Genomic DNA, 23088 nt, shown 5'->3' on the forward strand with positions numbered 1-23088 from the left:
GAGTCAGTTAGGTCAGATCATTTTCACTGTCTTGGTTACAATTTTGCAATGGCAGTTTCACAACTTTAAATGATGACTATCAGTTTTCCTGAATAATCTAGAGAAATGGTTAAAATAAATAATTAAAAAATATAATGAGATAAATGCTCATAAAGAAACTTGTCATAATTTAGAATCTAAAGTTATATTAAACAACATATATTTCATTATTTGTGTATTTTCCAGTAAAAATACATTGTAGGAAAACATTCTTCTAAAAATTATGTCCTTTTATAAGAGTAACTAATTTTTGTCTACTTCAAAGCTTATTTCAAGGTTCTATATAAAACAAGGAAAAAGAAACCAGGACATGAAAGAGATACAAAGAAAGTTATAAAAATGAAGAGGGTTTTAAAGATTATGGGTAAAATAAAACTATCTTCAAAAATGTAAACATTTGGTCTAAATTATGCCGGTCAAATATTAGGTTTCCTAAATGCTTTAGGTCATAAACTGCTTCTTTGACTTAAAAACTATTCAATTTATTTTGCAGTGTTAAATTCTAGATAAGGCCTGGGGAGATGTTAAATTAGCCATGCCCCTTAGCTATGCAAAATGATATTAAAAAAAGAGAATATATATAAGAATATATATATATAATATATATAAGAAAGGATATACATTGTATGGTAAATTCTTGTCCTAAAGTAAAATAACTGGTTCCTTAAAGAGAGGGATGTTTAAGGCAAGTCAGAAAGTCAAGGCATGTCAACGATTTTGTAAGTCATAAAAGGGCATATGAAAGGGAATTTATACAAGAAATGTTGCACAGTTTAAAGGCAATTAGGCCTCCTAAATGCTTTACAAAATGCTACTATGATTCTTAGCTGTACAACTTGCCTGCTTTCAGCTAGGTAAGGCCTGAGACACATGGGAGTTGGACGCTGTGATAAGCCAGACCTTATCTCCATTTCTGTCTGGGTCCCAGACTCCCCACCTAGTACATAATTAAAATCCCATAAGTACCAAGGTTTTCACCAAATGCAAAGGTTCCTAAGAGTTAACTGTGTAGTGTATATTTATGACCATTAAAGAAAAGTTTACATGTAAGGTGTATAAGGAAAGTAAAATATAGTTTTAGTAAAAACATCATAAAAAGACATGAGAATGTGGATTTTTGCCTAGATTAAAAAGTAAAAGGGTTAAGTTGGATAAAATGAAAATAAAGGTTTCCGCAAGTTGTGTAGGGTTAAAATGAAATATATAAAATGAAGTTTGGCTTTCCTTGGGCTACATTTGTATAAATATGTTATTTGTATGTGTTCTAAAGTTATGGGAAACTCCTGTAATTCTGATATATCTTAGTGTACATTATTAGTAATAATTATAATTGTTATGTTATAGTTATTGTGTGCCACAGGGATAACAGATTTCCTTCTCAAGTGTGTCTTTAATGCAATATGGCTACCCTAAAGCTTTTTGTCACCCATAAACAATTGTTGTCTTGCTTCAGTCCTCTTTAGAAGGTGGTTTCAGAATCAGCTATAAAGCTCTAACAGGTGTAATGCAGTTTTCTGATAACTTTGGAGATAGTGACATCAGAATAGAGGAAAAACATTCAGGACATGTGAAGAGTTAAAATATTCGTTAGTGTCAAGCAGGACAGGAATTAACTGTCTGAACTGAACTAGTAGGAGACTTGAGTGATCTTTTTGACATTTTACTTTATAATATTGCTAATCCTTTGTTTTGTTTTTCAAAGTCAAAGAAACTTTTCTGTTGAGCTATTAACAAGTTTGAACAATTTAGTAGACTCCCATGAACAAAATTTGGAGCGTACTTGTTTCTCTCTCTCTGATTTTCTCCATAAATGGGAAACTATCTGTGAGTATTCTTAAGTTACAGCAATATAGTTATTTGCACAAGTGCAATAAATGTGTTTTTTTTTTTTTTTTTGTAACAGAACGCAATAGAAGATACTGGTTATTTTTTTTTAACCACAGTTTGATAGGAATGGCATGCTTTCCTTCAAGGAATCAAATTTGATGCACGGAGGCAATAACGCCCTTGGAAAACTGGCCACGTATTTAGTGTACACAGTCCCCGTACTGGGTTTCTGACCTGTGGTAAGTAAAGAATGCCACTTTCTCACAGACCGGGATCCCCAAGTTAACTTGAAACCTCCAGAGGAGAGGAATTCACCAAACCCATAGGTATTTAATGGTACAAATCTATAGCTGGGCTTGGCTTTAAAAAGTTCTTATCTGAGATTCCTTCTATGAAACAGTTTCATCAAAGCCGATTTGAAGGGCCTATGTGAACAGTAATTATTCTTGATGGACTTTAAACTAATAATCTGGCAAAGTATAATAAAGCAAACCAGTCCTACCATAATTTGTCTTTTTATAAAAATGGAAAACTGGAGAGAAAAAAATTATGTTTCAAAATTATAGTACACCTGTTGTTAAACTCCAGTCTTGCCTAAGGTTTTTCCGTTTTTATTATTTTCTACAGTTTGGATTAAATTCTGATTTTCTGGCTAGAAGTCTCCAAGGCAGTGTTTTCAATTTTTTTCTTTTTCTTTTCCTTTTTCGCCATTTTTCCTAACTGGAAATCACTGAAACCTAAGCTGTTGTTTCTTAAAGCCCTGTGAACTAAAGACTAAATGTTTCAGCAGGTGCTGCCTCTAAGCCCCTGAAACAAAGAGTGCTACTGGGAACAAATAGACCTCCTCACTCCAGTTCTGCATTCAGTGCCTCATAGCAATGACCATCTCTCAGCAGGAAGTAGCCGGAAATATTACAATGCCCCATATCCATGCAGTTCTCATGACAAATAAATATACAGTATGATAGGAATTCCGCACAAATTGACAGTGGGGATTGTGGCAGGCAGGTTTCATTAATGCAGGCCTCCATCACAGCTGTTTCACTATTCAATGAGTGATTAAGTTGAACATTAAAAGCTAAAAGAAGCCAGTGCCCTTATACAACGCCTGGAATGTAACAAAAGTTCATCAAGAGTTTTGCTTAGGCCTACCTGGGCCTTAATGCATGACAAAATAATGAAGGAGTTCTTAACAGTACCCATTTAGGGTTATATAAGTTTTATTGGGGCTCTGAAGAAACTCCCCAGACCTCCACAAACAAGTTTATTGGAGGTCTGAAGGAACTCCCCAATCCTCAGTGGTTTAACAGGAGACAAGATAATGGTGACCACCCCAGCCCCTAGAGACCCATTTAAATTCAGCAAACTTCATGAGGCTCCAGAGGAAGGTCTTCGGGACTCAGATCTTAGTTACAAATTTGAAGAAGTGAATTACTTAAGTCTTTAAGATGAATGCACACTTACATACAGACATATAGCTTAGAAGGTATGTAAGTTCAGGCCGGGCGTGGTGGCTCAAGCCTGTAATCCCAGCACTTTGGGAGGCCGAGGCGGGTGGATCACGAGGTCAGGAGATCGAGACCATCCTGGCTAACATGGTGAAACCCCATCTCTACTAAAAATACAAAAAAAACCTAGCCGGGCGTGGTGGCGGGCGCCTGTAGTCTCAGCTACTTGGAGGCTGAGGCGGGAGAATGGCTGAACCCGGGAGGCGGAGCTTGCAGTGAGCCGAGATCGCGCCACTGCACTCCAGCCTGGGTGACACAGTGAGACTCCGTCTCAAAAAAAAAAAAAAAAAAAAGAAGGTATGTAAGTTCTGAAGAACTTTGTAATTTTGAGTTGGTCTGGTGATAATTTCCAGGCCTTCTGCCTGTAACTGGTTACAGAAATAAAAAGTCTCTTCCTCCCCAGTTAATCTGCATCTGGTTATTGGGCCACGAGAAATAGCAGCCCCACCCTCAGTTTGGTCCAGGAACAGTCACATTGCCGACATTTCCAGGAGAGGCCATGGGGCACATTATATATGTGAACTTTCTGAATCCCAGCAGCCTGTTTCCAAATTATGGCTCTAGAGGATCAAGACTCGTTCACATCTTCCTTGCAGAAATGCACAGCAACTCTGTAGCTTTTAGAATTATTATTATATAGCCAAAATGCTTTGCCCAAAACACATGAGCCCATCATCTACACCTCGACTGTCAGCCTCATACCCCTTAATAGCTGCAAAGACAGGCAGGTATCATCCATTGCATGAAGGAAATAATCTTTGTGTAGTTGGTCATCAATACTCTGAGTCCAAGGACAGTACAGGAAATGTTTTTATTGACAACATTCAATAATTTTTCAAATAGTGGAAAATCATTTCTGAGTAGGAAAATAATGTTTGCTTTTCCTTTATTCTGCCTCCTCCTCTTTGAGGCCCACTTTGCACTCTGACAGTACCTGGCGCCCAGCGCTCTTTAGTCTTTATGGATTCTGATGTCTCCAATTGAAAAGCACAGTGGCCCTGTGAACCAGTTTTTCAGTGCATTGACAAGGCAAGGGTGATCAATGAATCTCTTTTTTTTCTTGCTATAACTTTAAGGAATCTCTTCTCTGGATCACCAACTGAATATGAGGATGGTATTTCAGGTGGTCGGGTTTCGTGGCTGGATGGAGGCAGTGGGGTGAGGGCTGATGGGGAACTTTTATCCGAGGGTCCCCTCTGGGCTAGTTTAGATGCCCCAATTTTCATCCTCTCTGTTTCCTTACAGCAGGCCTTAGGGACTAGCTGCTGTCTTTTCTTAAAATCTCATCATCTATTCTTTACCTTTCAGTTTGTCTTTCATTCCATTGGCTAGAGAATAGGATGTCATTTCCCCTTTGCCTGGGGTGACAATAGCACTGCTTTGTTACTATGATAACCTCCACAGGCAGGATACTTTGCTCTGTGCCTTGGGAGCTCTGTATATTGTTCCTGATTCCCTTTCAAGATGTTAATTGAAATATATTTTTACATATCTTTAATTTTATCACTGAATTTAAGTCTTTCCAAATTTACCCCCGTTCTGACATGTTTCATGAGGTCCTCTCTGAGGCCATCACCCTGTTGGCATCCACCCACTCGCTAAGGCCTCTCAGGACCTTGTCTTCTAATAAGACAATTGTATTTGGTCATATAAAGAGTCAGGTCTTCACTGGCACATGGTTGAAGCCCTAAATTTATGTTAAATCTGAGGTCATACCTGTTGTTAGAGTGATGCAATTATTAAGAGAATGGCAATGCATAGTCATGGTGCATTTGTCCCAGATCTCAATTTATAGATGAGATACATTATGCATTTTATTTATTTCATGGGAAGATTTTTTTCAGGAATAGTCACTGCCTGATTTCCCCAACTCAAACTCTTTTGATTAAGAAAATTAGTTACAAGACAAATTTAGAAGACTAATCATTTTCCAATTGATTGATATTTTGCAGTAGTAAATTTATTTTTATATCATTCTATTACATAAATGGTGACTCTGAAACCTACTTATGAGTTCTTTAATCTTGGAAGTTATTATTTATACATAAAAGTACAGAATGTTCACTCCAAGGTGTTGCATTTTCTCTTAATAATGTGGCTTCTGATACCTATGCATGATTTTCTTGTGGCGTCTACTTGGGATCACACATGGGAAGGCATGACGCAATTGTTTGTTTTTGCTGTATCTGTCATGCGCAATAAAATATACCCTGTACTTAAGAAAATAAAAAACTCATGTAGGCAGACTCTGCTCTCTAATTTTCTATTTTATTATTTTTACTGGAATAGCTGGTTCGTTGATATTTTAAATCATGTTTTAATAGTATAGCAGACTAGCCACCCTATAGGAGACGGACTGAGGCTCATACGCTCCATATTCAGTCACAGTTCCTTGCCCAACAGAATAAAAGGCAAAATAGTTGGCATAGTCTCTGTCTCTTATTTTGTTGTTGTTCCTCTCAGATATCAGGGCAGAAGTTCAGTGTGGATCCTGCCATTTTCTTCTCATAATGCTTATCGAAGTTCTCATTCATAGCCACAGTAAAATGGTTCTTCCAGTCTCCAGGCATCCCTGTAGGACATCAAAGAAGTTCATGACAGACTCTGCACCCATTCAACCTGACCTTTCTACAGTGAATGGTTCCTAAGCCTAACCACATGATTTTCCCATGAGTGAGGGTCCCTCAGTCCCACTCCACCTGGTCTTTCCACTATGAATGGTCCCTCATATCCACTCCACTTGGCTTTCTTACCACAAGGCACACAGCATCCTTATATTCCTTCCTCAAATGCTGCAGGCCCCACTGAGGTGCCGCACTGTGCTGAATCTTCTGCTCCAGGGTACACTCCTGGCTCTAGTGCACCCAACCCAAAGTCTACAGCTCGTTACCATCATGGACTTCCTTGGGGACATCCTATCTTGTTTTCCCAGGGACAGTGAAGGACCTTATAAGATGTCAGTAACCTCACTGGAGCGGATATTTCTTGCGGAGTAAAATTAAAGAGTAAAGGCACCAGAAGTGACATTTAGATACCAGTGATCTTCTGCAAATTGTTGTACCTTGTCAGCCCAACAAAAGCTGTACTAAATTATTCTAGTGCTTTATTTCTACTGGTTTATTTAAATTATTTCTCTAAATTATTTGTTTGTTTCTCTAAATTATTCTAGTGCTTTATTTCTACTGGTTTACTACCCTTTGAAAAAGTTAATCTGAAATGCTTGACCATAATATCAAATTCTAGATTCCAACTTCAACAAGTTAACTGGAATCTTCAGGAATGGGGTCACTGTTTTTAAAGGTAATTTTGATACAGTCGGGAGAACTGGTATTGGGGAATTCCTAGTATAGCCTCCATTTTACTTTCTTGTTTGTAATTTTTTTGCAGCTATTTCTTCATGTATCTAGAATGTTAGCTTGTTGAGGACAGAAACTGTTCATTCATCAGTACACTCACACAACAGACCTTTATTGAGTTATTTTGAGGTGTGAGTCTCTGTACTAGGTTCTAGTGGAAAAAAACTGAACACAGCTCTCTCTTCGAGGCAGCTTGTTATCTTATCTTGGAGACAGACATGAATGCCAATAGTTACAAATCTGAGTACTAAGTGCTTAGCTGGGGTTTTGAACAACAGGGAGAGACAAAAGATAAGAGTTCAAAGCTGCTCAGAGGATGCACGAGCCTTCAAGGGGGTGTTCATGGTTGAGCTGGGTATTCTAATCAAAGTGAACAGCACCATCAGCATCACCTGAGTACTTGAGAGAAAGGCAAATTTGAGGGCAACTCCTGGACCCACAGAATAAGTATCTCGGAGTGGAGATCAGCAATGAGAGCTTTAGCAAGGCTTTCAGAGATTCTAATGTGACTAAAGTTTCAGAACCACTGACATTGGCTTTCAGCAAACAGGCAGTGTGAAGGGAGCAGAGATTCAAAATTTAACTGAAATGAGTCACTTCTTCCTGAAAATTAGGTTTAAAATTATCTTAGCTTAGAGGGCAGAATATTTTTTAGAATTGAGCTAAGGAAAAGAAATGCCACCAACCTTTCCTCATGAAGTTTGAGATGGAGTGATTGAATATGTGAGATGGTATCCCAGTTTGGTTGGCCATGGGATTATCCTTCATTACATCAAATGAGGTATGGTGGACGATCTTGTTTATAACGTCCTCTGACAAAGTTTTCTCCAAGAATTTCAACACCTTGTGGATCTCATGTTTTGGATTCTGACCATGGAAGAAAAAGGCATTGTGAAGAGAGGGGAGAGAAGAAGAGCTCGGCCAATTAAAGCAACAGCTCGTTTAACAGAATAACGTTGTCAGGAGGGTTTCTGGGTCTGACCTATAAGTCTCAGTGCCACTTACTTTTTTTATATCCTCGTAGAAGAGGTAGAGGATCCGGTGCGTGTCTTTTGCAGCCCACCATCCTTTCACATGGTCAAACCAGGACCCATAGAAAACTGGAAGAAGACAAAGCACTGTTAGTTCCAATTACCGGGAGAAAACCCAAGGCTATAAAATAAATTAGCGCTGCTTTGAAATAATCTTCTGTAACTTTCATTCTGGTTAATTAATGAAGTGGAAGTAATTGTCTACTATACACTTTGTCTATATGGTGTAAAGCAGAGATTTATAGTACACATTTATTATACGTGCCTTTGCACACACTGACTATGTCTTGTGACATGCCTTAAAACATTAGACAATAAAGTACTTCCCCTGTTCCTGGTAAACAGTGTTTAGTTTCAGACTCAACTAATTCAGGCCATCAGATATAGGGGTAGGATCCTCCTGCTGCTTTCCCTGTATCGCTGCGCTATGAAGTTTGTAAGTTCCTGTTCCGAAAGAGACACAGCAGCAGCAGAAAGAAAGGTGCCCTCGAGGACAACATCTATTTCCAGCTGAGACTGCGTCTACGTGGTAAACACGGGATGCATTTTCTTTCCACCAGTTGGTAAGAGAATGCATGCACACCTGAGTTAGCCAGCAGCATATTTTATCCCAGAATATTTTAGTTCCCTGACAGGTTGTAACTTTTGGCAGCTTCCCGGTTTGGTTCTGGGTAGTCATTATAAACACAGGAATTATCTTTATTCAGTGTGAGCTATGTTGCAAGCATTGTGCTAAGTGGACGTGAAGGTTTGTCTGAAGGATGATGGAAAACATTCTCCAGAGGAAAATGACCACAGACCTAGTGAGCAAGTGTGTGAAATGCTCTCTTTTGAATCAGGACGAACAGCGATGTACATTTTCAGTGACTCGAACCTTGGCATGTCTCATGGTGACTGGTATCTGTGTCAGCCAGGTTCTCCAGAGAAACAGAGCAATAGGCAAATCGAGAGGAGAATACATTATTCCTCCTGTATGCACAGGGGATATATCCCATAATCCCCAGCGCATGCCTGAAACCACAGGTACCACCAAGTTATAATAGTGTATGTCTTTTTTCCTCTACACACATTTGTATGTTACTTTAATTTATATATTAGGCACTGTGAGTGAATTACAACAAAACTAATAATAAAACAGAGCTATTATAACAATATTCTGAAATATATTCACATCTATGTGAATGTACTCTCCCTCTCTCTATCCTTTTTTCTCTTGAAATTCTGTAATATTTTTGGATTGGGGTTGACTGTGGGTGACTGAAACTGTAGAAAGGGAAACTAAGTAAAAAGGAGACTCATCCATGTATATGTATGTATGTGTGTGTTTTATCTATGTGCATTATATATATGTGTACCTGTATAATTTATTTTAAGCAATGGTTTTATCCTATGTATATATAGTTAAATGTACATATATAATGTTAATTATGTATATGTGGTTTATTTAAAGGAATTGGCTCCTGCAATTGTGGGGCTTAGTGTGTTTGAAATCTGTAGGGGATGCTGAAAAGTCAGGCAAGATTTGATATAACAACCTTGAGGCAGAATCCTTTCTTTTGGAAACCTGAGTTTTTTTTCTCTTAAGACCTTCAACTGATTTCATAAGGAACACCCATATTATTAATATTTAACATTATCTCCTTTTCTTAAAGTCAACTGATTATAGATGTAAATCACAATTACAAAGTTGATACTTTCACAGAAACACCAGGATTGGTGTCTGCTGAAATAAGTAGGTGCCACAGTCCAGCCAAATTGACACAAAGAATAGTAAGACAACCCAGGCCTTGGGAAAAATCATATAAGAAAAGAAGCTTGGATCTCCTCTTCCTCTGCTTCCTTCTACTTTTCCGGCTCTCAAAACTTCTCTGCATAAACATTGGAAATCTATTCACCTGGGGTGCAATCTAGATTTGTTTTTTTTCTTATTGGCATCTGTCAGTCAATTTTATTTACGTTTCTAGAGAAAATGTTCTAATGAGGTTATTTCTCTTGATTGTCACTGGACAGACACGCTTGGTGAAAATTATTATTTATTGACTTTTCCACAGATACCTGTTTTTATTCAGGTCATGTTGTGGAAGTCACTTCATTTTGATTCTTCTTTTCCCTCAAAAGAATATGAATGTTGTGGTCAGGACTGGTTATAATGAAGCTCAGGTCCCTGATACAGTTCCTCAAGGATAGTTAAGTTGCTCAAGGACCGGGAGCTCTTAGCGTTACAACTCAGCCATTTCACTTATGGAAGTTCTAATTATTTGAGAGACATTAATGAAATGGAGGCGACACCATGTAATTTTCATACATTTGTCTAGGTTCTGCTCACTGCTGTTACAATGCAATACTATAATCATGTTTCTGTATTAATGCTCATACAAATATGTAAAGATGGTCCTTACATCCTAAATCACCTTATGTAGTCATCTTGTCTTTCTTCTGTCTAGAGATTGCTGTTTCCATGAGACATTCTTCTTCTGTGAAGGGTTTGACATCCTTGCCAATCTGATTTGACACCTGGTACAATGAAGTCAACTGCTGTTTTGAAAAGTGTGGCCCTCATGTGTTCACTGGTTCTCTGGATGGTGTGATCTTGCTAGTAAGCAGATGAGGGGTTATGGCTGCTAATTCTAATGTGAAGTTTCTGCAGGTGAACAGGTCTAAGATTGTTCACTAAGACCTATGGGAAAGGCTCTCTGTGGCTGTGTGGTGTGTGACTTTCGTAACTATACGTGGTGGCCCGGCAGTCCAATGACACTGCTAGATTAAACCGCAGGATATCATCTCATGCCTTCGCACTGCCAGGTCTTTCCATAGGAAATGTTGCCTCTTCTTATTTTGAAGTTGATTGTTTGAATCTCAAGTCAAGGATTTTGGGCTTTTTACGTTTATCTCAAATCTTACGACCCTAGTTGACCTCAATGTACATTTGTATTCTATTTTGGAAAAATACCTCTTCTACCTGGCTTCTCCAGTCCCAGATCATCAAGATAGGACCTCGTCAATCAGGATGTCTTTTGTACCTTTCCCCTCCAGTTTACAGAGGTGCTTATTGTTAGAGTCTCCTGAAAGAGGGTACCAAAAAACCAGTTTGCACTCACCTTTTCCTAATACGAATTTCTCATAAAATTCCTCTAAGTTCTGAGGATCAGGCAAGTAGGAAGCCATCCTGTGAAAGTGGTAGTAAGACACCAGGCAATCCTTGGGATTTCTGGCCACATAGACAATCTGAAATCAAGGGGAGGGAAGGAAGCCAGGGAGAGAAAAACAGACTGAGGAGAAATAGTCTAAGCGAGGGTTTCAGTACCATGGTAACTTTATCCTGTAAGTTTATAGCATTAGATACGCTAGTTATAAATTAAAATATTAAATAAAGGGAACCTTTTTGACTCTGCAATCCTGATAGCCACGGAGAACGCTAAGACAAAGGAGAGTGCCCCACTTCAGAGTGGTTTTGACGAACCAAACAAGCAAAGCGTTCTCGGGCATTCAGGGAACAGTCCATGAAATGGTGAGTTTCAACTGTGTCTCAATTAATTGAAAGAAATTTTCCAGACTCCTACAACAGGGGAAAGACTAGAGAGTGAGAAAACATTTTTGTGCATGCCATCTCATTTGGCTCCTATTAGGGTTAGTGTGAGGTAAAGAGAAAACAGGTATTATCTTTCAATAGAAGAAGTAAATGACCTTCAGAGAACTGGAGGGACTCCCACTGATTCCTGCTTAGTACATGAATGGGTCAGGCCTAGTCACAATAATTGGGACACTGAGTCCAGAGCTAGTTCCTTGATATTTGTATGAGACTCACAGGGAGGAATGTTGCAGACAGTGGTTCTCAAAGATTAGAGTGTCTTTGCTGATATGTGTGTGTGTGTGTGTGTGTGTGTGTATGATATATTATATGTTACATAGGTTATACATATAACTATATATGTGTGTACACACAGACACATACACATATAACATTGTTAGGACAAAGGAGCATAGTAATGTGATGACTGGAAATTCAGTATTGTTCAGTCAACAAATGCAGAACAGAGACGTTAACCCTTCCTATGTGCCAGACAATGTTTAACCTGACAGGTATTGGGTACAATCAAGTCCCCACCTGTCAGGAACTCACAGTCTGATCATTGATGTAAGAAGAGAGAAAATTATAATGTAATGTGTTGAACCAAATGATGAGGTAAACCCTTGCACAGATACAAAAATATAGATACATGGAACTCACCCAGCCATGGAGACAGAGAAGCATCCTATAGGAGGTCTCTATGAAAAGACCAGGAGAGCAAGAAGGAATTATTCAAGTAAAGATGAGGAGATGCTTGAGTCTAATGGGAGCATGTGGAAGGTGTGGGGATGCTCCGCGTGTGAAAGGACATGTAGGATTTCAGGAGGATTGTAGTGACGATCAGGGAATGGGAAGACACTGGGGAGGAGATGAAGCAAGGTGCAGACTGTCAAGGGCATTGAAGTCATATAGGGGATATGGAGGCATCTTCATCCACCTGTGGAAGTGTTTATAGTAGGGAAATGCCTTAGTCACATTTGTGTTTTCAGAAGAATAGCGGTTATAGGGAGGAGGGGTTGGAGGGGGCAGGTCTAGAGGCAGGCTGACAAAGTGGGAGGAGAAGAGAGCAGTGAGCTGACTTGGGTACAGGTGGTAGTGATGCAGGGTAGTGCACAGATTACAGGATGGGAAGAATGAACTGGACTTTGTGACAGATCAGATATAGAGGTGAGGGGGATAAAAATGAAGACAGGTTTGAGCTTAGTCCACTGAGTAGATTATGGAGGCGTGGAAGCCTTAACAAGGAGCAGATTCTATACTTCTGCTTCTGAGGCCAGGAGAGTATCTTCTAGTACTTTGGCAGAGCAAAGCAACATGGTTTTATTTTTCAATGTGTTTCCCTCCATTCTAGCTCCCGATCCACTCTCTGATTTGGAGCAACAGAGACTCAATTTTGGAAAATTTGACCAAGAATTTTTCATGAAATATATTTAGAGGGAAAAGAATTTTAGAAAACATAGACGTTTGCAGATTTCAAATTTACGTAATCCATGATACCAAGAACTTTGTCTAAGAAAAATAGCAAATTATATTTTGGAAAATGTATTTGGAAGCATATTATTTTGAAAAATACCTTCAGTTTTATAGTTTATATCCCCAAGTTAGGGGAAGTTTGAAATACCCACTCTTTTTACCTTGCAGTTTTCTTTCCAGATAGATGGTGGAATCATTTGTGAAGGGAGATGTGTTTTTATCAGTCGTGGTGAGGACATTTCAAGAGCAATCACCCAATCTAGCAAGAAACAATTTACATTCTTTATTTATTCTTGCCAATCTCCCAAAATACTTGACTTCCATTTGTATCTTAGTCTAAAGAGTGATTACATTTTGTTTTCTACTCATTGGAAAGAGTAATTGTTTTCCACAAGGACATACAACACATTCAGTCCTGTCTAACCTTCTAGGAGACTTTTTCTTATTTCCTTATTCTCTCAGCTTTTAGACTTTCAGGAAAGCTCTTTCTTGCCCTCAAATTATTCTGGGAGTGTTCATTGTATATCTGGTTGTTCTTTTCCTTTCTCTTCTTTCTCTCTCTTTTGTTTCTTAAAAATCACACCCATCCTTTTACAATAGGCTGCCATTCTTGGAAGATCTTTGAAATTAAATTTATTTCTTTTTTGTTTTCCTTTTTCTATACTTTTTATTATACTTTAAGTTCTAGGGTACATGTGCACAACGTGCTGGTTTGCTACATATGTATACATATGCCATGTTGGTGTGCTGCACCCATTAACTCATCATTTACATTAGGTATATCTCCTAATGCTATCCCTCCTCCCTCCCCCTTTCCCACAACAGGACCCGGTGTGTGATGTTCCCCTTCCTGTGTCCAAGTGATCTCATTGTTCAATTCCCTCCTATGAGTGAGAACACTGATGGTAGTTTCTTTTGCTGTGCCGAAGCTCTTTAGTTTAATTAGATCCCATTTGTCAATTTTGGCTTTTGTTGCTGTTGCTTTTGGTGTTTTAGACATGAAGTCCTTGCCCATGCCTATGTTCTGAATTGTATTACCATCAGAGTGAACAGGCAACCTACAGAATGGGAGAAAATTTTTGCAATCTACTCATCTGACAAAGGGCTAATATCCAGAACCTATAAAGAACTCAATCAAATTTACAAGAAAAAAAAACCCCATCAAAAAGTGGGCAAAATATATGAACAGACACTTCTCAAAAGAAATTAAATTTCTTTCTTCAACTAAAATTGGTTTAGTTTCTTTTCACTTTTTTTTCCCATGGGAAATATTAGCTGTCTATCCACAAACACATGTAAAGCATTTTTCTTTCTGAAAGCCTTCTAGGAGATCTTTCTTTATTTCATGTTACTCACCAGGTTTTACACTCTGAGGAAACCTTTTCAGCTCCCACAGTGAATTCTGCATGTCTATGGTGTATCCCCCCTACTTCTCCTCCTTTTTCTTCAGAAATCACACCTGTCCTTTTACAATAGCAGATTGCTGATTTCTGGCCTTTCCACTGATTCAAACATATGAAGGTGAATACAAAGGAGAGGGAGTGTTCTTTATTGTAAAATTGGGAAGGAGAAGTATGAGAAATATAATGAAAATCTTATTGGGAAGCCAAAGGCCACCAGCTTAGAACAGGAGGGAGCCCTGAAGACCCAGTCTAGGGTTTGACTCGTTGGCCTGTGAACAATTTCACCTTGTGAAAGATGCAGGCTACTTCTGGCTACCACGGAAGCTCTGTTGAAGACAGTACACATTGCTCTGGAATCTTGAAGTGAAAGTCCTTTCTATTTTGGTGCTTATTACTCACCTGGTTTTTCTTTATGGGGAAATTTCAGTTCAAGGAAAGGATGTCTATGTAGAGAATGGTCTCTTTTGCATTTCTCCACATCACCATCATTTTGAATCATGTCTAAAATTTCTTGCATCCAATGTGTCCCTGAAAATATTTGAAATAGTTCTTTAATTTTAGTCAACTGATCTTTCATTCTAAGTTATTGAATATTTTGAAGAAAGGGAGCAACATGAGAGCACTTGGAAATTAGATCAATGTTGCCAAGGCAAAAAATGAAGCTGTTGTATTGCACTTTTATCTATCTATCTATCCATCTATCTATCTATCTATCTATCTATCTATCTATCTATCTATCTATCATTCTATCTATCATCTATCTCTCTGTGTATCTAAGTATCTATCTATGCATCTATGTATGTATGTATATATGTATATATCTGTCTATCTCCTTTTTACTCTATAGTCTCTCAACTATCATGTTTGAGTGAACCATTTCTGCATTTCCTATATTATAACACTTCATGCCTAAAAATGCTGTATCTCCCAATATGACATTCTGTTATCATGGTTGCTAAATGTTTCTCATCACATCTAGTTTATTATAAATCCTTAATAACATGAGGTACTCGACCTATGTTAAAATTTTTTCCTCTATTTACGAGGTAGGTCTTCATATAAGGAACTTTCCCTCATAAATTAGGGAAGAACTACAATTCCTCTAAATTCTTTTGCTTAATTACTTCTTTTTAGCCTAAGAGAAGAATAATAGTTATCTTCAATCATAATACAGAAGTTTTTCTTTCTTTTTGTTTTTTTCATCATTATGGCATCATGTTTTTTAAAATAAACGTCAGTGTGGTAAAAATTACATAGAATAGAATGAACCTATTAGAAATGTATAGTTTAATGAAATTTGACAACTGTATGTAGCCATTACAAAAGTCAAGAGTAGAACCTTCTATTTCAGTTATTCCTTTCCTCACTTTTGACTCCACGAAACTGCTGATTTATTTTTTGTCAATATAAATTAGTTTTGTAAATTGTTGAATATCATATAAATGAAACCATACAGCATGTCCTCATATGTCTGAATTTTTTCACACACCCTCATTATTTTGGGATTCCTTTATGTTCTTGTATATATCTGTTTTTCATTTCTTTTTATTACTGAGAACAGTTCAACTTTATGGATAAGCAATGATTTGTTTATTCATTTGTATGATAATACAAATTTAGGTTTTCTTCAGTGCTGGGCTAGTTTTGAGTAAGTCTGCTATAATATTTGTGTACAGGTTTTTGGGTGAACATAGATTTTTATTTTGGGGGTGGGGGTGAATCTCTAGGACTGAAATTGCTGGGTTGTTTGTTAGGTGCATGTTTAATTTTATAAGAAACTGTTCAACATTAATACCATGTTACATCCTCCCCAACAGTGCATGGGAATTTCAGTTGCTCCGTGTCCTTATCGACACTTGTTATTTTCAGGTTTTTAGCCATTTGAAGTGGTGTGTAGTGGTATTTCATTATAGTATTAATTCACATTTTTTCATCATAAGTGATGCTAAGTATCTTGTTTTGTGTTTATTGGTTAATAGTGAACCTTTTTGGTGATACATTTTTACATCTTTGCCCACTTTAATAAATTTAGTTTTTTGTTTTCTGTTCTAATAGTTCTTTATACCATCTGGCCAGATATATGTATTGTAAATATCTTCTCTCCATGTGTGTCACATATTTATTTATTTATTTATTTATTTTTATATTATACTTTAAGTTCTAGGGTACATGTGCACAATGTGCAGGTTTGTTACATATGTATACATATGCCATGTTGGTGTGCTGCACCCATTAACTCGTCATTTACATTAGGTATATCTCCTAGTGCTATCCCTCCCCGCTCCCCATTCCCCACAATAGGCCCTGGTATGTGATGTTCCCCTTCCTGTGTCCAAGTGATCTGATTGTTCACTTCCCACATATGAGTGAGAACATGCGGTGTTTGGTTTTCTGTTCTGGTGATAGTTTGCTGAGAATGATGGTTTCCAGCTTCATCCATGTCCCTACAAAGGACACATACTCATCGTTTTTCTTGCCTGCATAGTATTCCATGGTGTATATGTGTCACATTTTCTTAATCCCTTCTGTCACTGATGGACATTTGGGTTGATTCCAAGTCTTTGCTCTTGTGAATAGTGGTGCAATAAACATACGTGTGCTTATGTCTTTATAGCAGCATGATTTTAATCCTTTGGGTATATACCCAGTAATGGGTTGGCGGGGTCAAATGGTATTTCTAGTTCTAGATCCTTGAGGAATTGCCACCGATTCCTCAAGGTTGGAAAACACCATTTTCCACAATGGTTGAACTAGTTTACAGTCCTACCAACAGTGTAAAAGTGTTCCTATTTCTCCACATCCTCTCCAGCACCTGCTGTTTCCTGACTTTTTAATGATTGCCATTCTAACTGGTATGAGGTGGTATAACTGGGTCTTTAGAAGAACAGAAGTTTTCATTTTGAAGAAGTCTAATTTATATTCAACTTACATTAAATGCAAACCATAACTGTTAGTGCTTTCCATTTTTTCCCCAAATTATTGATGCCTAACCTAAAGTTTGAAGCTATTCTCCTATCTATACTTCCATGGTTTTATAGATTTAATTTTAATATTTTGAGGTCTGATGCATTGCACTTTGACTTTTTTGCATGCCCCACCAAGTAAGGGTCAATTCTTTATGTCTATCCTTACAAAAATATCACAGTCTTTTGAATGCTGAAGCTGAGTTAAATGTCAGGAAATCAGCTCATATAAACCTTACCACTGTGTTCTTTGTTTCAAAAAATTGGCTTTTAATGACAATTACATTTTCATATATATATAAAATATTGTAATCAATTCATCAGTTTCTGATTGAGATTGAATTTATAGATTAATTTAGAAACAGTTGATATCTTAAAAATATTAATTCTTTTGATCCATAGATATGGTATGCTTCCTTATTTATTTAAGACTTATACACCTTCTCCCTGTAAGTGTTTTCACTTTGAAATCATGCACAGCTTTGTTAAATTTACTTCTGAATATTTCATGTTTTCAGGTGCGATTTATTTTATCAATGGTAGTTTTAAAATGTCATGTTCAATTGTGTGTTGCTGGAATGTGGAAAGATAATAGAGTTTTGTATATTGACTATGTATCTTATTGTGACCTCACTAAATTTGCTTAGTAGGTTAAGTGATTTTTTTATTAAGCTCCTTCGTATTTTAGAAATCTATGATGTTTCCATTACACTACTAAATAATGTGGATTTTTTTATAGATGTCCCTTATCAGGTAGAGAAAGTTCCCAATTTGAGCTTAATTTCCTCTACTTTTTAATCTTGTTATGTTGGAACTTTAAATTACTTATTGTAGATCTTTCGTATACCTACATACACTTCCACTATAAGTGTAAGTTATACTTACCTACATATATAACATGTATAAAATTCATTTAAAAAATCTTTTGTCAAGTGCTAATTTAACTGCTTCTCACAAATTGTAATAGGCTCTTTTTATTATCATTCCATTTATAGTATTTTATACTATTCTTTATAGTGATATGTTATTTAGAATTATATTGTTTTATTTCTAAATATTTGTGCATATATTTCTGTTGTTGATTTCTAATTTAATTCTAATTGTATTCAAATAGCATGTTCTGTATAATTCCAACTATTTTAGATATATTTGAGAATTTTTGTTTAAATCCCATCCAATGGTTTACAGTTGTAAGCGTTTCATGTGCACTTGGAAAGAATGTGGGTTCTGGTACTGTTGAGTAGAGTAGTATTTTTTAGGGTTCTAAAAATATCTTTAGATCAAGCTTGCTGATAATATGGTTAAGGTCTTCAAAATTTTTACATATCTTTTCTACTTATTCTAGAAATTACTGAATGAGAAGTATTGAAACTTTTATTTATAATTATGAATTTATCTATTTCTCCTTTTAATTTTCACATATTTGCTTTATGTATTTGGAAGTCCTGTTATTTAAGTATACACACATGCAGGAATATTTTGCCTTGATGAATTACCCTTTTATCATTATGAAATGTTTCTCCTTATCCTTAGTAAAATACTTGTTCCCTTATGATATAGTTATTCTAGCTATGGTATATGTATTATTTGTTGGGTATATATTTTCCTATTCTTTTCCTTTCAACCTATCATGGTTTATGTGTAAAGTACACTCTAATTGGGGTCGTTTAAAATGTTTTATTTAATAAAATAGTAATCATTTATTCACTTTTTTGCATTCTGTGGTTTCAGTTATCTGAGGCTAATTGTGGTCTGAAATCATAAAATGAAAAATTTCAGAAATTAACCATTCATACGTTTTAAGTTTCATGTTGATCTGAGTAGCATAATGAAATTTTGGGCCACCATCTCCATCCCTCCTGGGATGTGACTCATTCCTTTTCCTGGCTTCTATGTCACCTGTTCGTTAGTCGCTTAGTAGCTATCTAGTATATTAGATTGATTCTTGTGGTATTGTAGGGCTTGTGCTCTTGAGCAACCCTTATTTTACATAATAATGCCCCTAAAGTGCAAGAGTAGCGATGCTGCATTTTTTTTACAAAGATTATATTTTATTGTTATTTGTTGGTAATCTCTTAACATTTCTAATTTATAATTAAATTTCATCATAGATATGTATAACACATAGTGTATAAAATGGTACAATGTAATTTCAGGTATCAATGTGGATGTTGAAATTTGCCTTTTACAAATAATTGGGAACTATACTACAATTGTCTGTATAATTGGCTGTAAATCTTCCACCTTACTATTTATTTTCTATATTTCCACCTTTATTCCTTTGCTATTCTTCTCCTGCCTCTTTTGGATTGACTGCATTTTAGAATTCCATTTGCCATATCTGGTAATACCACTTGGTTTTCTTTTTCTAACAGGTACTCTAGGGTGTACAGTATGCATCTCTATCTTATCCCAGTCTATGTTTAACTAACATTATATTATTTCATGTGTTATGTGAAAACTTTACAACAGTATTTTTTATTCTTTCTTCTGTTCCAAGCCTTATTTTGGTCATACATTTGACTTGCACTTATGTTATAAACTCTGTAATATGTTATCCTTTAAGAAATTTAAGAATGAGAAAAATTGTCTGTTATATCCTCTCATGTTGTTATTATTTCTGACATTCCTTATTACTTTGTGTAACAGATCTATGTTTTCAGTACTATCATTTTCTGTTACACTGAAGAAATTTCAATATAACTTTTTATTTATTTATTTTTAGTGCAGCTGTGCTGGCAACACATTCTCTTAGCTTTTGTCTTTCTCAGAAAAAGTCTTTATTTCACCTTTATTTTTCAGAAATATTTTAAAATGTTACTTTTACTGTGTCATTGGAGTTTCAGGTTGAAAAATTTGTGGTAACAAATTACTACAAGATGGGTTAGAAGTTGGGCTTAACATGGCTGGTCCTCTGTTTAGGGTCTCACTAGGCTAAAATCCAGGTATCAGCCAGGGCTGTCATTCTCATCTGGGACTTCAGAGTATTTTGCCAAGCTCCTAGATGCCAAGAGATTTCAGTTGCTTGTGGCTGTAGTATTGAGATAACTGTTTCATCGGTACTGTGTCTTTTCATCTTTAAGTCTCTAATCATGCAGTGAACTTTTATTATACTTTAATTTTCTCAGACTTTCCCCTCTAACACATCACTCTGACTTCCTCTTTTTCTTTGAAGGGCTCACGTGATTCCACTGGGTCCATCCAGATAGTCCAAGATAATCTCCCTATTTAAATATCAGCTGATTAGTTACTTTAATAGCAGCTGCAAAATCCCTTTGGGAATGTAATATGAATAACTGCACAAGTAATAACAGAGGGCTAATGTCATGGGGATCAAAATTCTGCCCATCGTGTCCTGATTGGAGCACAAATGTCTCTCACCCTTGTATAATCTCTAGGGATTATATGACTAATAGATTTCTGGTAGCTCCTTGACTGATCTCATGGAGCTGGGCTCTATGCAAGTGCCATCTACCATTCAACAATAGACTCAAAGGGTCCTCTCTAAAGATATCTAAAGGTGTTTATTTGTGTAGTTCATTCTCTCTGGTACTCATACCTGCCAATAGCAGCCACTTCAATCTCTCAGAACTCCTATATCTGGCTCTTGAACTCAATGAGTTTGTTATGACTTTTTCTTTTGCTCCCTAAAACTAAACCCTGTTCAGAAAGCATCTTCAGTCTGAAGATGGAGACAACTGAAATCCAATGAGAGAAACTCGTGGTTTCATATATTTTATCCAGGATTGTTTTTTATTATGGTTAGAGGACACATCCAATCTTGTCCCTTCAGCATGGCTGACCAGGAGGATTTTATTTAATGTTCTCCCAGTCAGTTAGAGATTATTCTTTTTGATGCTCAAACTGTCCCAGATGTTGTTATTGTGAGCCTTTCACATTGGTTCTTTTATGCTTCTACATGTCCCCATTAATTTTTTTTCTGGTTATTATATGTGCTTTATTTTCACAGATACTTAATAAAAACAAACAGTTCTGGGAATGTATACTGTTCATTTACTCCTTCAAAAAGAAGATGGAGAACATTCACCTTTCATATTCTGTTCCCAAGAGTGGGATCATCAATTCTTCTAATATCTGCGATTCCTTTTAATGGAGAACGGCCTATCAGAAGTGAGTTCTGGGCATTAGGTGTGCCTATTGTTCCTAGGATGTATTCCAGTCTAGGAATTTTTAGAGAAGAATTAGAAATTCTAAGGCATTTTAAATCAAAGTCAATCATTGAGGTTTTCTGAATGCCACTTATTTGGTACAGAGCAGAAAATTCATGACTGACATCCTCCAAGAACTTTAGAGGATTAGAAAATCAATTTGTGTTTAATATCTGGGATAATAGATTAATACTTAAGAGTATGACATGTTTTTAGAAGGCAGCCTTTAGGTTTAGAAAAGTCATATGTCTTTCTATTTATTGACCTTATATTTGATGTATGTTATGGGTTCTGGAATGGGAGCATTATCTGACCTACTCCCAAGGCATTTAGAAATCTTTTCTGTTCTCTTCAGAGAGTGCTATTGGAAATTGTTGCCCTAGGGATCAGGAATGCTAAATGTCCTGCAACACTAAAGAACAGATATCCATAATGAGGAATTTTTTCTCTCCAAATCCCAATCATGCTTCATTAGTCAATAAGATTATGCAAACAATTTTTGTGAAAATATTGAATATTTGTATGTTTTGATACCCTTACCTGACTTTGGGTAAGTTGCCAGAATAAGATCATCAGGCTTGGCTTGGAAATTATAGATTTGATCCCACAATTCTTTGGTTAATCCCGGCAAAGGGACTTCATCTACTTCCCAGATGCTAAATAGTTTTAGCTCTTTTTCCATCGTGGGAGCATTTTTCTCAATCATGGCCATTGGGAATCTGCGAAGGGTATGATCAATACTAATTAAAATTTTTAAAAATTTTGTTTTATGGCTTATAGTATGGGCTATTGTCTTACTGGTGTTGATTAGAATAATATAAAATAAATGAAAGCTAACATATAACATGCTAACAAGTGACTGTATGTACCTTAATTATTTAATCTTCATAGCAACCACATAAAATAGGTAATATTTCCTCCATTTTCTTGATGTGGAAACTTGAGTAATTATAAGTTTAATTAATTTGACAGAAGTAAAATAATCAATACCTCTTGGGGCTGAGATTTATACCCGTATAGTCTTCTTTCTACTGCATGACCTAACAACCACATTACCTGTTAATAGGGAATATAATGGCTTATGTGTCACATATTGCTTCATCATCTTCAAGATATTATTTTGTACAGTTAGAAGTGAGACCATTACATTGAAGAAAATTCAAAACAATGCTTTTAAGGTACATTCTATACTCAATTTGCTTGAATAGTTTTCACAGGGAAAATCTTCATAAAACAGTTTTATATAAAGATTTTTTTCAATCACTGAATCATTTTTGAAATTTTAGGCTTCTGTTACAGCATAAAAAACTCTCATGCCCAAAAACTCTCATGTCTATTAACTCTGGAAACTTGGAATTACGTTCAGGTATGATATGGTTTGTCTGTGTCCCCAAACAAATCTCATCTTGAATTCCCATGTGTTGTGGGAGGGACCCAGTGGGAGATAACAGGATTGTGGTGTCTGGTCTTTCCCATGGAGTTCTCACGCTGGTGGACAGGTCTTATGAGATCTGATGGCTCTATAAGGGGGAGTTTCCCTGCACAACCTCTTTTTTCCTTTGCCTGCTGCCATTCATATAAGATGAGACGTTCTCCTCCTTGCCTTCTGCCATGAATGTGAGGCTTCCCCAGCCACATGGAACTTTAAGTCTGTTAAACCTCTTTATTTTTTAAATTGCCCAGTCTCGGGTATGTCTTTATCAGTCACATGAAAAGGGACTAATACAATAAATTTGTAGTAGTAGAGTGGG

At 36.6% G+C, this 23088-nt stretch overlaps 1 protein-coding gene and 1 long non-coding RNA gene across 9 annotated transcripts in view; one reads left to right on the forward strand and one right to left on the reverse strand.

Annotated features, from left to right (window-relative positions):
* Window positions 1-23088, forward strand: part of LOC105471851 (uncharacterized) — a 331670-nt gene that overhangs the window by 231110 nt on the left and 77472 nt on the right. The window contains exon 5 of one of the 8 annotated variants that reach the window (XR_011612029.1): window positions 21139-21883. The exons of 6 other annotated variants lie outside the window; for them this stretch is intronic. This is a non-coding gene — a long non-coding RNA (uncharacterized lncRNA). Of the gene's footprint in view, window positions 1-1982; window positions 7438-21138; window positions 21884-23088 lie in introns of those variants that run through there. One more of the 8 variants, XR_011612028.1, reaches the window with a different exon arrangement.
* LOC105472044 (sulfotransferase 1C3-like) lies at window positions 5834-22056 on the reverse strand. Its single transcript, XM_024789762.2, has 7 exons — window positions 21878-22056; window positions 14605-14733; window positions 12964-13061; window positions 10860-10986; window positions 7736-7830; window positions 7417-7597; window positions 5834-5946 (listed from the first exon to the last, which is right to left on the reverse strand). The coding sequence occupies exons 1-7, from the start codon at window positions 22047-22049 to the stop codon at window positions 5834-5836; spliced, it is 915 nt and encodes a 304-aa protein (XP_024645530.1). The 5' UTR covers window positions 22050-22056.

The sequence above is a fragment of the Macaca nemestrina genome, chromosome 13, assembly GCF_043159975.1.
Source record: "Macaca nemestrina isolate mMacNem1 chromosome 13, mMacNem.hap1, whole genome shotgun sequence".
In the NCBI taxonomy this organism is placed as follows: Eukaryota; Metazoa; Chordata; class Mammalia; order Primates; family Cercopithecidae; genus Macaca; species Macaca nemestrina.